The following is a 15,355-nucleotide window of genomic DNA, read 5'->3' as shown; positions in this document are numbered from 1 at the left end:
CAGGATCCTATGGGTGTTTCGTCTCTGATAGAATCTACGGCCGCGGTTACCTGCGATGATGTCATCCATCTGCTCCAGCGCCGCCTCCAGCATGTGACTGGCCTCGGTTTCCATGGTCATGGCGGGAAGCATCCGATCTGGAGTTCGTTGTGTCGTCCTGCACAAAGTGAAAAAATATGAAATATGAAGACGGCAGCATTCGTGTCATTTATAGTTTGATTTCCTGATCGGGAGGAAGTAGAGACGTATCTTTATTTACAGTCTATTCTGTATCTAGTTTGAAAACAATACAAACATGATACAAACATCTGCATGTGATTGGCTCGTGTTTCAAACAAGTTTTCCCCCGGGGACTAAACTTGCTGTGCCCACTTTGCCCGCTCCGCCCCTGCACGGCGGTGGCGGATGTTCGAACTCTAATCAAATGAGGATAATGTTTCTCATTTGCTTGGTAACTTCCTTTGGGCTTTGAAAATCTAATACTCATAAAAAAAAAAAAAAGATCCAAACGAACAAATAAAGCTCGAGAACAAAGACACGACTTGTTCATGTCGCTGGTAGATTGAAAGATGGAAGTTTTTAAACCTCTGTCAGAGCTCATCTCAGGAGATGCTCACCTAGATCTTTTCCCGTGGAAGCAGTGGGATTCAAAAGTGAAGAGTGATTGTTGATTATTTAAAAGTGTGCAGTGAGTAAAGTGAGTTCTACAGATGTTTTTCTGCAGAGTTTTGAGGATTTTCTCACCGACACTTTATTCCACAGTGTTTTTCCAACACATGGATGTAACACGTACAAGCACCCCCGCCGCAAACAAAGCATGAAGTGAGCACGCAGCCTCGGGGCAGTTACACATTCACATAATGACTTCAGGAAAACTCCCACACACTTTGTGTATTTCCTCCAAACAGGCCTGACTCTCCATCCATCATGTCCGCCTCTGGCTGCCCCTCTGTCTGCTGCCACCCTCCCTTCCTGCCCCGACCTCCCTGCTGTCCTCCCCTCTCTGCCCGGCCCTCATCCCTTCCTCTGTCATCCCTCCTTCAAGGCCCTCATCCCTTCCTCTGTCATCCCTCCTTCAAGGCCCTCATGCCTGTGTCAGGCTGCCACGCCGACTTACACACAGATGGACGTCAACGAGCGGAAATCGCAACGAAGGGAATGTCATCGCCTGACGCCTCGAGAGAAGAACCCCCCCCCCCTCCCACACACACACACAGACACACACATGACCCCCCCTCAGAGCAGCCTAATGCTCATCTACATTAAAAACAACTTCCACAGCCATGACGACACCGACACCGACAATCTGCGCAACACACAGTCAGGATAATTACAGTAACATGCTGGTGTTACAACATGATTCTCCCACTTTACAACGTGTGTGTCAGTCCCACAAGATGCATCTGTGTGTGAGTGTGTGTGTGTGTGTGTGTGTGTGTGTGTGTGTGTGTGTGTGTGTTTGATATTAATCATAAATGGCTCTGTATTAGCCCTGTTCAAACAAAAGATGAAAGCATCATTCAGACACATGACAGAGACTCTAACAGAACAGCACAGTGACACAACAACGGCTGACCTCCACAGAACAATGCCTTTGTGTGTCTGTGTGTCTGTGTGTGTGTGTGCGTGTGTGAGAAAGTAAGGACATAGTGGGTTTTGTTTGACTCTGTGCTCTGTAGGTGCTGATATAGAGATTATGGATCTGTAACAACACAACAATCCTGTCCACTGTCTCATATCCGTGTGTGTGTGTGTGTGTGTGTGTGTGTGTGTGTGTTTGTGTGTGTGTGTGTGTGTGTGAGAGAGTAAGGACATAGTTTGTTTTATTTGACTCTGTGCTCTGAAGGTGCTGATATAGAGATTGTGGATCTGTAACAACACAACAATCCTGTCCACTGTCTCATATCCGTGTGTGTGTGTGTGTGTGTGTGTGTGTGTGTGTTTGTGTGTGTTTGTCTGTGTGTGTGTGCTTCTCCTTGTGGTATTGGATTAGTCGTCGTAACAGAAATGTCTCATGATGAACTCATAAGGTTTTCTTCAGCCACGTGATATTTTAGTTCAGTTACACAATTTAACACTGAGTAAAACAACACTACACTAAACACTCGAGAGTTCATTCACGTGTTGGATTAGTTTGTGACGCCTGCAGTTGAACTGAACGTTGGGTTCGCCTCCTGATGTTCACGTTTCCTTTATTTTCTCTTTCACGTCTACACACAGGTCGACACACCTTTTTACTCCAGTCCTGAAAAACGAGTTTGTCAGACTCGAGGATGTGGGACCTGCTTCCTGCCTCATTGTCTCTGAGAGAGAGAAGGTTCTCACACCACTGTGAAGACAAACTAACACTAAGTCTATTAAACCTCAATTCAATTGAAAACGTCCCGCTCACCTTTTTATTCTTCATTTGTTTTTATTGCATGTATATTTTGATTGTTATTATCAGAAACATGAAGACTTGAACATACGTGACTTGAAATGACAGAAACCAACTTTGTCCTTCTTAGTCCCGTCCACTATAGATGCCAGCCAGCCACCAGGGGGCGATAAAGATGTTTTGGCTTCTCCTTTGGGAGCCAAAATCAACACAATCCATGATCTTTCTCTTTCGGGCCACACCTTGACACCATCAATTAATTTTAACCATTAATTAGTGCAACTATTAAAATAAAGGTCCGGTGTTCCTGTGGCCACGTGGGTGATGTCACAGGTGATGCTGCTGCGGATCCTATCAGATGATCAGGATTAATGACTTCCTGTTTCCGGGTCGTTGACTTTAACACAGAGCTGAAGGTTGAGAAATTCAAACGCAACGAGATCTGCGACTGCAAGAATTTAAAAAATGTGTTTCGGTTTGAAACCAGCTCTTTGGCTCTGTCGTCCTGTGATTACTCAATGACACATTTTCTGTTTGACAAAGCCCTTCACTGACAACAAAGCACGGTGGATCAGCACCTCTCTGCACAGGGCTCCACACACACAACCCGAACACACACGCCCTACACAAACACCTATTTGAGGATAATCTGCCAAAGAAAAGAGCCTGAAATCCAGAGCTCTGCAGCCGAAGCACATTTAGTTTCTGAAATCCACTCTCTTCTCTTGGCCGGTGACAAGCTGACAGCTTTCAGAACAATCACTTCAGATCAGAGGAAATAAACACGCTTACAACTAATAGACACAAACAGAGTTTGGGCCGAAAGGTTATAGGGTCAATACTCAAAGCCGCCAGCATCATGAACCAAAACAAATGTAAAGGTGTGACCTTACTAAGTTCATTATACTGAAGCACCAGGGAATAAAGTCCTCATCTGGACAGAAGAGGGAACAAAGAGAATCCATCTCGCAGCTGTGAAGACTCTTTAAGACTTATTGTTTTTGTTAGAAATCATTTTCTCAGATACCGGTGCTAAATCAATACTTTTAAACATTACTAATTGTTTTTGTACTGACTTTCACAATCCTATCACTTCGGATTTGGTCTCCACCACCTCCTGCTACTACCAGCTAGAGGCCTACTCTGACTTTTTCTTCTTATCAAACAGGTAAATATGAATGATGGGAGCAGTAAGAATCCACCCCAGTTAAGCTGTGGTTTTATCACTATGATCATTACACACTAAGAAGAAGATGTCCAGACAATAAGTTGCTGGTCCAACACAAAGAACAAAGCTTTGACTTTGAGTTTTGCTGCAGAAAGTATTAATTTGTTTGCAGCTATATGTTGGTGAGTATTTGGATTTACCGGCAGAGGAAGTTTCAGTGGATGGAGCGGTTGATTGTGGATTGAGGTTAACCCACGTGATGACGCAGTGAGCCGGCACGTGCACACACAGGTTCATCTAAGGGGGGGGGGGGGTCCTGCCCCTGCCCCTCAAAATGTCTGTGCACGTCCCTGGCAGTGGGTACAAGCACAGTCTCGATTCAGAAAATACTTTGGACTAAAGCTTCCATTTTGAGCTTTAACACGCACAAGTTGCATGAAACCAGAATCCACAGTCGCGACAGCATTTATTAAACCATTCCATTTCCAGTGTAACCGCTCACGGACCCGCTGCAGTATCGGCTTTGTCGTGACATTAAGAAGCATGACGTTGTTTTTTTTCTATTTAAAATAAGATTACGGCTCCATGGGCGAGCTTCCCTCTCCTCGGGCTCACACACACATTCGCAGCAGCAGCTATAAAACAGTGTTTTGTCTGTGGGCTCACGCGGTGGCTGTGGGTCGTGTGTGATCTGTGACCCGTGGCTGATGCGTCGCTGCTAGTGCAGGAATCTATGGTTTAATGTGACTCCCAGCGCTGCACGGGGCTGTGGAGCTGCTCTGCTCTTCATTGTCCTAGTTAGACCTGCTCAAGTGCATTTAATTCAATTCTGCTCCGACTCTCAAGGAAACGTGGCTGTTTGTTATCCCTCCTCTCTCTCTCTCTCTCTCTCTCTCTCTCTCTCTCTCTCTCTCTCTCTCACGTTGGACCTCTGGGTTCTTCTCTGGGTTCAGTCCAGTTGACTCCTGCTCTGCTTTCTGCTGTAATCTGTTTTGCCCCTCGGAGTCGGGTTAATGAACCGTAACACAAAACGACACACATGACTTCCAGTCAATGATCATCATGAGGGGAACAAACAACAACAACACTTCACATCTTCTCTCTCTCTCTCTTCTGAGGTCTCACAGGTAGTTATTATAGCATGGAGGGAATGTTGTGTGTGTCCGAGCCGGAATGAATACACACAATGATTGTTGGGTAAACTCCGGTAAGTCAACACACAGCACGGACAGAGGTGACGTTCACTTTCCACCTGCACTGACGTCTCTATGTTCTCTGGAAACTTTCAGGAGGAGCTGGATGTGTGAACACCAATTTCCGAGTCGGCTGCTCCGGACATTTTCCAGAACTTCTCCTGCAGCCCGTACAGAAGAAGCTAATATTGATCAGAAAATGGATCATATGATGTCATGAGGGAATCACAAGTGGGAAAATAATGGAGGATCAATTGGATGTAGTGTGTAAAGTAGTAATACATTCATTTATACAACCGATATCATGAGAGATATGATCCACATCTTATTTATGAGGTATAACCTATTATAATAATACAATAATAACATCAGGATAGGTAAAAACACACGACAAATGTATAGTGTGCAATCCCCCCCCCCATTAATTTTATTTAGTCCTGCAGGGAGTTAATGATCGATAGAGTCGGTTCCCCCGTCGATGAATGAACACATATTTTGACTACACACACACGCACACACACACACCTGAAGGGAGGGTCCAGCACTACAACACGACTCCAGTGTCAGTTATAGCAGTTTGACTGGGGGGGGGGGGGTCATCAGTAGAAACAGTCTGGGCCCTGGGGCCACTGACAGTTAACAAAACCAGTGAAGGATGGAAGCGTGTGGAATGAAACACATGATGAACCGACGTGATGCAGTTCAACGCTCGGTGAGAGAATGTGGTGGAAAACAGAAGAAGAGATGAAACATCGAGTGGCAGATTTCACCCAACAGAAGGCAAACAGCCGACAGTGAGAGGATCGATCCCCGACACTCGAGCAACATGAGCCCCGTGTTTATTACTTAGCATCTAGCTGACTTACTGTCATCACAAGGAGACACACACACAGACACACAACTGGACTCGTTTCATCCTCGTGTAACCAGCGTCAGCCTCACGTAGCTCCGTCTGTGCAGCTCCCCAGAATAAACATAAACATAAACATAGATTTGTTGACAGTATTTGGTTTGGTTGTTTTTCAGTAACAGCTGAAACTTACGAGAGGAGAAGTTTAAACATGAGCTGCAGTTTGTTTTCGAACTCTCACGACTCGAGCAGAAGGTCGAGAACATTATTCCGGCGTGTTCTCGTGTAACAAGACGTTCCAGACATGTGCATTTATTACACATGCAAATGACTCCATCTCCTCCGAGAAGGTATGTCCGGTTACGTAAGAGAGTCGAGCTGCGGCTGAACGAGTCTCTCTCTCCGACGAGAGGTCGCGACACGAGTTGTTTCCCAGGAGCCGAGTCGGGGGGGCTGAACGTGTTAAACATTAAACGAGTCGACCTGTCCACGTTTCACACAGAAGAGAAACTCTGCTGTTAGAATTCCAGCATCACTGAATCTCTGACACGGGTCGATTATCCTGTGAGGGCAGGGAATGATGTGGGGGTGCACGGCTGAGGAGAGAGGCTTAAACATTAACTCAAGTAGAAGAGGAAGACACACACTCTCACACACACACACACAGAAAGACACAGAAAGGTGTGTGTGTGCGTTTGCTGTTCTTCCTCATTTCACTTAGCCTGTTTGGATTAGTGTCACCGACTGGAGGCCAGACCTGAGCCCCCAAGGCCTCCTGTCACACAGGGTAAATACAACTGTGTGTCTGTCTGTTTGTGTTTGTGTGTGTGTGGGTGGGTGTGTGTTTGTGTGCACATTCCTGCTACCTGGTTTTGGTGCTTGGATGTGAATTAAGGTTCGGTTATGATTGTGGTTATGATTTACAAGTTGGTTTTGGTTAAAGTTAAGGGTTTGGGACAGCTGCACAAATAATGTGTGTGTGTGTGGGTGCGTGTGTTAGGTTGTGTGTATTTGTGGAGCCGAACCAACAAGAAACACCAGATTCTTCACCAATTGACATCAATGCGACGGGACCACTGACATTTAAGAGGAAGAACGATTAATGCTCCGTCCTTTATAGCTCTCTCTCTCTCTCTCTCTCTCTCTCTCTCTCTCTCTCTCTCTCTCTCTCTGTAACAGAAACATAATTTATATTATAAATACCATAAACTATTCAATGCAATAAACCTTATTGTTAAAGCAGGTATTTAGGGCTTAACACCAGCTCGTACAGTTAAAATCCAGTTCTACCTGAAGTGTTCTCACAGGATCTCATCAGGTCACTCTAGAGCAGCAACAGGTCACAGGTCAGCGAGCGCCTGAAGGTAACCTCACGTTTCAAAATCAACTGGAAACTTGTTTTATTTCTTAAAACACGAGTGGGAACTGAACGCATTGATTTGTAAACAAACATTTCCACGACTATATTTAGCTTTTCCACCTCAGCACACGAAGAAATGATCGTTAGATTGCATGGCAGAGTGTGTGTGTGTGTGTGTTTGTGTGTGTGTTTACACAGGCATGCGATGACCATGGTGAAATCTCTTTGACAAGCCGACGTTGCGTGGCCTTGACACACACACACACACACACACACACACACACACACACACACACAGGTTCCCACACAGATCAGAGCCCCAGTAACAGTCTCACATGAAAACAGGTTCCCAACGTCTCAGGTTTTCAAGTTTTGACCTGTTCCTTTTCCTCCTGATATTTTAAACCACGTGTTTGACGATGACAGCGTTTGTAAAGAGTGAATTAATATCTGACTCCGACGTCTTCACACGTTATTCATGTGACGACATGTGAGGCTTCACATAAACCCTGATAAGTCATGTTGTTGTTTATAAAACTAATTATATGGTTTGAATCGAGATTAGTAAAGTAGGGATTCTTCTTTTATACTTTTCACTCTCGGGTGGATCCACACGGGGGAAACACAGATATGATGAGCTCCTGTCGAGCTTTTGTCCTGTCACGAGTCACATATTAAAAAATATGATTTATGTATTAATGAAAAGCATCAGAGGAAGTGTTTACCCTGCATATGACATATACATACACATTTAAACTGTTATAAAGTTGTAAAAATCACCACGTTAATTATACAATGCCAAACCAGTGGCTAATCTTAATAAGCAGGAGATCACTTTTCTAATATTACTGGTTGCAAAATGTTAATACATTACAACATTATCTGATTTCATAATGATGTCATGATGAAATGATTTTTACCGTATGATCATAAATATTGTATTCATCTATAAAAGCTTGTGTGTGTAGTCCTTCATGATGCAGAGATGCCAGGGAGACAACTTTTTGAACATGCACTACGTTATTTTCTAACTTATTCATGACGTCAATGGTCTTTTTTAAATGGATTCGTTTCTTCCCTCTGACCCGTGAACAGAGAACAGAAACACCCGGAACAGGAAGCAGAGCCGAGCAGAGAAAACACTGATCTCAGAGCAGATTTCATTCTGAGGCCTCGTTCTGAAACCAGCAGAAACCTCAGAGACCAGTGTCTGTGAGCCAGTGCCGTGAAACACAACATGTCGACACCACTTAATACACATCACACACAAACACAACCTGAGGTGACAGCGGACGACAACCAATCAGCACTCGACTGGGAATGGAAAATAACCCATGGGAGGACCAGTGAGTAATGAAGAGGACAATTATTGACGCTGATGAGACCACACAGCAAAGCATCCTGGGAGATACAGCCACATGTGCCGCCGATACTAACGCCCTATCTCACCATATCAAAGCAGTGGCCGCCATGTTGTTATCTGTCCCACCTCAGTTTCACAATGAACCGAAACTTTTTCATACAAGCTTCATAATAACATTAGAAACTGGCTGAGTGGTGTTTACTGTCCACACAGACAGTGAGACGCCACAAGCTGTGTTCAGACCTGTGGGTGAAATCCAGAGTTAACCCAGAGTTCATCTTTCACACACACACACAACACAGCGGGGGGGTTTCTGCACAGAGATTGAGACATTTTATTATATTTGTTATGACTTCCCAGGGTTTAATTCATATTAATTTCCCTCAAGGTGACTTTTGACCTTTGACCTTTGACCATACAAATCAAAAAGTTCAACAGATCAATTCAGCCCAATTTAAAGAGACAACGTTGTGTTCAGGAAAATGTGACGGATGAATCACCACCATGACAAGCAGAGGGGGAGCAACGCTTCTATAGAACTAAACAAACTGTTTCATAAACATTTCCCATCATGCATCAAATAGCACCATTTCCCTCAGACCCTCCTGCTCGTTAAGGTCTTTACCAAACGCAGCCTCAGTGTCAAACTGCAGATTTGTCGTTTCCAAACCTAACCAGAGTTTTCTCAGGACACCGAACATCATTCCTCTATATCTACTGTCGTACGAGTGGAAACTCCTCAGCTGACCTTTCTGTGTAAAATCTGTGGAATGCTCCTTTCAAACCAAACAGAGGCGGCTTTCTTACAGAAGAGCTTTTCTCATATAAAGACAACGTTTGTCATCGAGTTGACAACAACACGAGCGAATCCTTGAGATGCTCCTGCAGAGGAAACGACAAAAGCAACTGAGACCATGAGGTGTTTGTGCTCCACCAGCTGATTCAGCACCGGGATTTATGAGCCTCCCCCCCTCAGACGGACACCAGTGACGTCACGAGGACCAGAGCCGGGAGGAGCTGCTCTTCAGCACCGAGGCTGCAGGAGACTTGGGTTACGCAGAACAAGAGTCACAACTCAACCACGACGGCAACAGGTCACGTTACAGGATGAGGTTACACAAGAGGCTGGATGTGTGACGGAGCTCAGGTCAACGTGCACAGTCACATGATTTAATTCTGTTTAATTTAAAGTCAATCTGGATCTCGAGCTCTAAATTAAATATATATCAAAACTACCGTCCTAAATTAAACTCATCACGATCACATCAGTTTTATGACTATGATCTGGACCAATGTTCTTATCACTTGAAATATTCAATGAAACAAATATATACAGCTGCATTCTGGGTGTTTGGAGAGGTAACTGAGGTTTGATATTTTACAGTTCAACCATAAACTAATAAATAACTATAAATAAAAAGTTAAAAGTCCAAATATTTGGAAGAAACTATTCATAAACGCACATCTTTTCTGTATTGTTGATACTGTACGATAAAGGTTTGTGGTGGGAACTTTGACCCTAAACTTGATGAGAAATAACTATAAATCAAAAGAAAAGACAAATGTATAGATATTAGACATAATTTGATATTTATCTGTATTTATTCACATCTGTAAACATAGAGGCTGATACAGATGTGTTTGCAAAAGGCTCATTTCTCACAGATATTCCACGACCGAGAGGACTTCTGTTTTTAAGACGATTCATACCTTACAGAAAGTTGACACTAGGAAACGTGTGTATTAGACCTCCTCTGACCTCTGACCTCCTTCTCTTCTCACCTCTTTCTAACTCAGTTATCACATCCAGCCCTCGTCTCTTCTTCTTCTTCCCTCTTTTCTCAAACTGTCTGTTCCTGGTTTCCACCCCGCTGCCCCTCTCCTTCCTTCTCCCCTTCCATCTCTCTCTACCTCCGCTCTCCTCTGTTCCGCCGCTGCTTTGTTTGAGATTGTTCCTGACAAGTCGTGTGGACGCACGTGTCTTCTCTGCATCTTCTTTAAAAACTTACATAAACTATCTTAGATCAACGCGGCAAAATGTCTCATGTGAGAACAAATATATTCGATATTTTGAAACTGAAACTGAAATCAAGATACAAACCTTCACATTCTTGTATCAAGATACAGAACAAAACAAGTTTCTTTGGTTGACTATTAATTATCAATAAACACAATGGATGAATGAATTAAAGGAAGAAACCAAACTTAATCATTTGTTCATTTAATGTATATATGTATAATATTTACAAATCTGACAGTAAACGATTCCATAAGAATCTGAGATATTAAAAATGTTGAACTTTTATTTTCTCATTTCATTTAAGTTTCAGTGTTTGAAGGATTTCTTCACAGAGGAGAAGAATCTAGTGAATCTGCTGAATCAGCATTCACACCAATCAACTGTTTAACTAAATTATGATTTAGGTTTTGCTCCTGATACAAACAGAGAAGAGATGAGAACACGTGGGTGTGTTGATGACGTAAAACAAATAACTGGAAACCCCCCAGAGGTCACGTCTGAAAAGAGGAGCTGCAGCACCGGACTGAGGAAACTGAAGTGTTTTCTGAACATTAAAACGATTTAAAGTATTAAAACACAAGCTGCATATGAGCAGAATGTGTCTCCTTTAAGTTCCACGACTCGTGGTTCATCATTTCCACCGACACGGTACTTCACTTCATCACATTAAACCTTTAACTCCAAACTGAACTGTCAAATAAATGTGTGGAATAACTACAAGTGAAAAAAGCCTAATCCATTCCTTTCCATCCCCTCTCTTTTTCTTTCTCTCTCTCTCTCTCTCTCTCTCTCTCTCTTCAGAGGAGAAGAAGCTTTTAATCTCTTTCTTTCTTTGCCGTTTTCTCTCCGACAGGAATATGACTATGTCCTTTTCAGCTACCTCTTTCTCATTTCCTTCTCCTTCGCCTCACAGTGAACCAAAGATAACCCCGAATAAACTCCTTCATTTTCTCTCTCTCTCTCTCTCTCTCTCTCTCCCCCTATCTGTTCTTCCACTCCCTCGTGAAGCAGAGGATTCTCCCTCGCAGATTAACAGCCTGACTTTGTCTTCCTAGTGTCTGCCCTTCTCTTTCTATCTCATCCCTCTTTTGCAGCCATTGCTCTTGACTTTATCTCCCCCCTGCATCTCTCCTTCTCTTATTCCTCTCCATTTCTGTGTGGCTCCTCCTCGCCACCAGGGATCAGTGGATTACCTCCAGGGAGGGAGCTACAGTAGCGGCGTGATTAGCAGCAGTACTGTATGTGACTGCAGGAAAGAAGCACCGCTCTCGGTATTACACCAGGGGCTTTGATCACAGGGATGAGTGCCATCCTCTGCTGAGCCAGAGTGTGTGTGTGTGTGGGTGGGTGTGTGTGTGTGCAGGGTGCATGCATGTGTGTGTGTGTGTGTGCAGGGTGCATGCATGTGTGCAGGGTGTGCACAGAACCAGTGGACTAACAACACTGTCAGAGCTGTTTTCAGGATGTTACAATCACAAGTTAGTTGCAGATGCGTCCCTTCAGCTCCTGTCTCCGTCCCCTCTCTTGTCTCTGAGCACTAACCTCACGACCAAAGCAGCTTTAATCAATTCACCTTCATCAATGATGCCTTTCAACTCCGTCCCTTTCAAATGAGATGAGCAAGAGAAGAGAGGCAGCGGCCGACAGCGCTCAGTGGCAGGAGGCTCCTTCAGCTCCTCTCAGGCCGCCGGTGGGTGATGGTGCCGTGCGTGAACGCGTGTGCACGTGAGGGCTATGACTTCAGTGCTGGATGCAGCAGATGCTCCAGCAGAGGGGAGCCACACATCAGCCTCGATGTTCATCCATTAGCAGCTCAGCAACCCCCCCCCCCCCCCCCATCCTTTACTCGCTCCGTCAGAAGCTGATGATTTGCAATTACACAGCGTGTGTCAGTGAGAGTAGCCATCACTCAGCGGCTGGGAGCTGACGGCTCATGACGGAGCGTGCAGGGAAGCACCAGTGTCACAATGGAAGGACCATGTTTTCTGTCCCGGAGCCTGTTGCCTGTACTCGGGCCACATGTGCTGTCATGTGGAAACAAAAACATCTACCCTGCACATTTTAATTGCATAATAATGACTCCTATAATCCCATAAATCCCACACAGCTGTTACAGTTATGATAATCTAATAGCATAAGCACTGTAAAGCTACATATTTAGCATTATTATTATTATTATTTTAATTGTTTCCTATTGTTTGCCTTCAATTTTGTAATTTGTAAAGCACCTTTGTGTTGTGTTATAACACAGGGGTCTTATCACACTACTTGTCTTGTATAAAAATATTCTTGTATTTTTATTAGACTTTATTTATATTGCACTTTTTTGATTATCTCTGGGTTATGGTTACATTATTGTGTTTTACTGTAATTTTGTATTTCTGTATTTTTGCCTTTCTGTACTTTTTTTATTTAACTCATATCAAAAGCTAGAAATGACTCATCCCCAGCCACTGAAACTCAGAAAGACTCCGGTGACTTGTAGATTGTTTGTCTCTAGTTTGAATTAGATTTTCCATCATTCTCTGATATGAAGAGTTTTCTGATATGAAAACTACTATTTGAAATCAGATCATCACAGATCATAACAGATCACAACAGATCTCAGATCACCAGAGATCCCAGATCAAAGATCACAGATCACCAGAGATCACCAGAGATCATCGCAGATCACCAGAGATCACCAGAGATCATCACAGATCACAGAACACAGATCACAGATCACAGATCACAGTCATCACAGATCATAAGAGATCACAACAGATCTGAGATCACCAGAGATCACAGTTCACCAGAGATCACAGATCATCACAGATCACAGTCATTACAGATCTTCAGAGATCACAGTCATCCCAGCTTCTTGTTCTACTCACCTCAGGTTTTCACATTCAACTCCTCATGAACTCGATCGAGTCCAAATCCTATGATTCTGTTGGCGCGAGACCCCTCAGCACGCGCACACGCTCCTCACACACAGGCTGAGACTCCCACACACACTCACACACACTGGTACACACTCCCTCACCCACACACACAGTGTAGTGGTCCCTCCGTGTGTGTCCGTCTCAACTGAAGCTCGAGCTGCTTCAACTCAAACATCAGCATGTGACAGCGGCGGTGCGTTCAGGAACAGCCCGTAAACCTGTAAACCTGTAAACCTGTCCACTCAGCTCCCTCACCGCTCAGTTATACAGACTACACTAATCATAAAGACCCAGTGTGATGTAAGATCATCATCAAAATTATAGATTATAATATAATATGTAATTATAACTATTATACACTGTATGACAAACTCTTTTGTAAACTTTAATGACACAAACCCAACTTCAATGTCTCTATGGAGTTATGGGGTGCTATAACTTCTATAACTTCACTTTTATATGCACAATATACTATCTATCTATCTATCTTATTATCTATCTATCTATCTATCTATCTATCTATCTATCTATCTATCTATCGACCCAGTAGTTCTATAATTTATATATTTTTTTCATATAAAGAGACATCAAACTAAAGTAATTTAGTTTTTCTGATTTAATTTATCAAACAATGATGCATACAAAGTATAAAATGTACTATCAAAACATATGTAAATATTCCTTGATATATAAACTTAAAAAACACTCAACAACCTAGAAATAAAAAATGTTTTGACGTTTTAATTGTTTTGTTTTAATATACACTGACATCTAGTGGCACAAATTAAACTCTGCAATTAACAGTACCATTGAGTTTAAGCCTTGTGTTCATTTCTGGTGTAGCTGGTTTACATCTGAACTTTATATTGACCTTTACACAAAAATCAACAAGTGCATTTATATGTATTTCAATTGTCATTATACCTATTTTGATTTATGGACCCAGACAATTCTCTTCATATTGCCTTTGAAACCATGAATTCATTTAAATCATAAATGATAAAAGAGGAGCGTCAGCGCCTGAACTGGGGTCAGTGGCTCCTTCAAACTAAACGCTGTAAGAGATGAGCTGCAAGGCAGAGGGAAGACAAATATGAAGTCAGACCAGACCCTTCCAGATGAACTGGTTTCTCTTTGTGATATCTCACAACTCATCTACAACTTAACTGCAAGGAAAAGTTTGTTCTCAAATGACAGAAAGGAAAACGCCTTCAACAAAAGAAAAGTGGCCTTTTAATTGGCACTAATTGCTGTGTTGTGCATTTCTCATGCTGTGAACAACTGTGTAACATGTCTTTGTTGCTATTTTAATTTTCACGTAGCAAATTTATTTTCCAATCGGCCGTGTAAGATCAGGTGAAACAGAGAGAATGGTTCATCTGGTAAAGCATCAATACATTAAACTGCTTTTGTCAGACAAACAAAAACACAAGTTAGATAATGATGATTTAAGTGTTTTCTAACTTATCACAATGTCATTTTAATGAGAACACAGAAACAACAACACAACACATCTGCACATTGTGTGGAATCCAGCTGTGCATCGTACATTTACTACATCTCGCTCACAATCAGTAGTTTCCCACTGTGACTCATCCAATTTAGACAAAGTGGAGAAAGTTTTCTAATGAATCTTTGAATATGAGTTTTACAGTGACAGGAAATACAGAGGAAGCATTATGGAAATGCAAATGGCAGAGAGAGTTAATATATATCACTGTAATTTAAGTTTGAGACTGAAGATGATTAGGATAGTTAAGTTACGTTCAGTTACGTTTAGTTACGTAACGTTTAGATTAGGTTAAACTTTATCGTACACAATGTTATAACTTGTTTTTGTCTCTGAAGAAGAAGAAAAAACATAGATTACTAATAAAAACAATTGTTAAAGAAACTGTAAATCTGGAGTTACTTTAAGTCAACAGACCCATTTAAATCACATAAATTACACCCTTTACTCAATTATCTAATTTTTGAATGACACTTGGGATAAACGATTTCATGTAGATAAATAAGTGTATACATGCTGTATTTATTTAGATAATTTGGCTTGTATGTAAGATGCGCATTTATTACACATTTGTAAATTCAGGTTTCCTG

General features: G+C 42.5%; 1 protein-coding gene across 5 annotated transcripts in view; it reads right to left on the bottom strand.

Moving 5' to 3' along the window:
• Window positions 1-13,406, bottom strand: part of ppfibp2b (PPFIA binding protein 2b) — a 56,664-nt gene extending 43,258 nt beyond the window's left edge. For all 5 annotated transcript variants that reach the window (XM_062390596.1, XM_062390598.1, XM_062390600.1 and 2 more), the window contains exons 1-2: window positions 13,205-13,406; window positions 51-157 (exon numbers count right to left, since the gene is read on the bottom strand). In XM_062390596.1, coding sequence (XP_062246580.1) covers window positions 51-132 — 82 coding nt within the window. In that variant the 5' untranslated portion in view covers window positions 133-157; window positions 13,205-13,406. The remainder of the gene's footprint in view (window positions 1-50; window positions 158-13,204) is intronic.
• Between the last annotated feature and the right edge of the window lie 1,949 nt (window positions 13,407-15,355).

The sequence above is a fragment of the Platichthys flesus genome, chromosome 6, assembly GCF_949316205.1.
Source record: "Platichthys flesus chromosome 6, fPlaFle2.1, whole genome shotgun sequence".
NCBI lineage: Eukaryota > Metazoa > Chordata > Actinopteri > Pleuronectiformes > Pleuronectidae > Platichthys > Platichthys flesus.
Note: the sequence above shows the minus strand (reverse complement) of the source record. Positions and strands in the feature narration are given on the sequence as shown.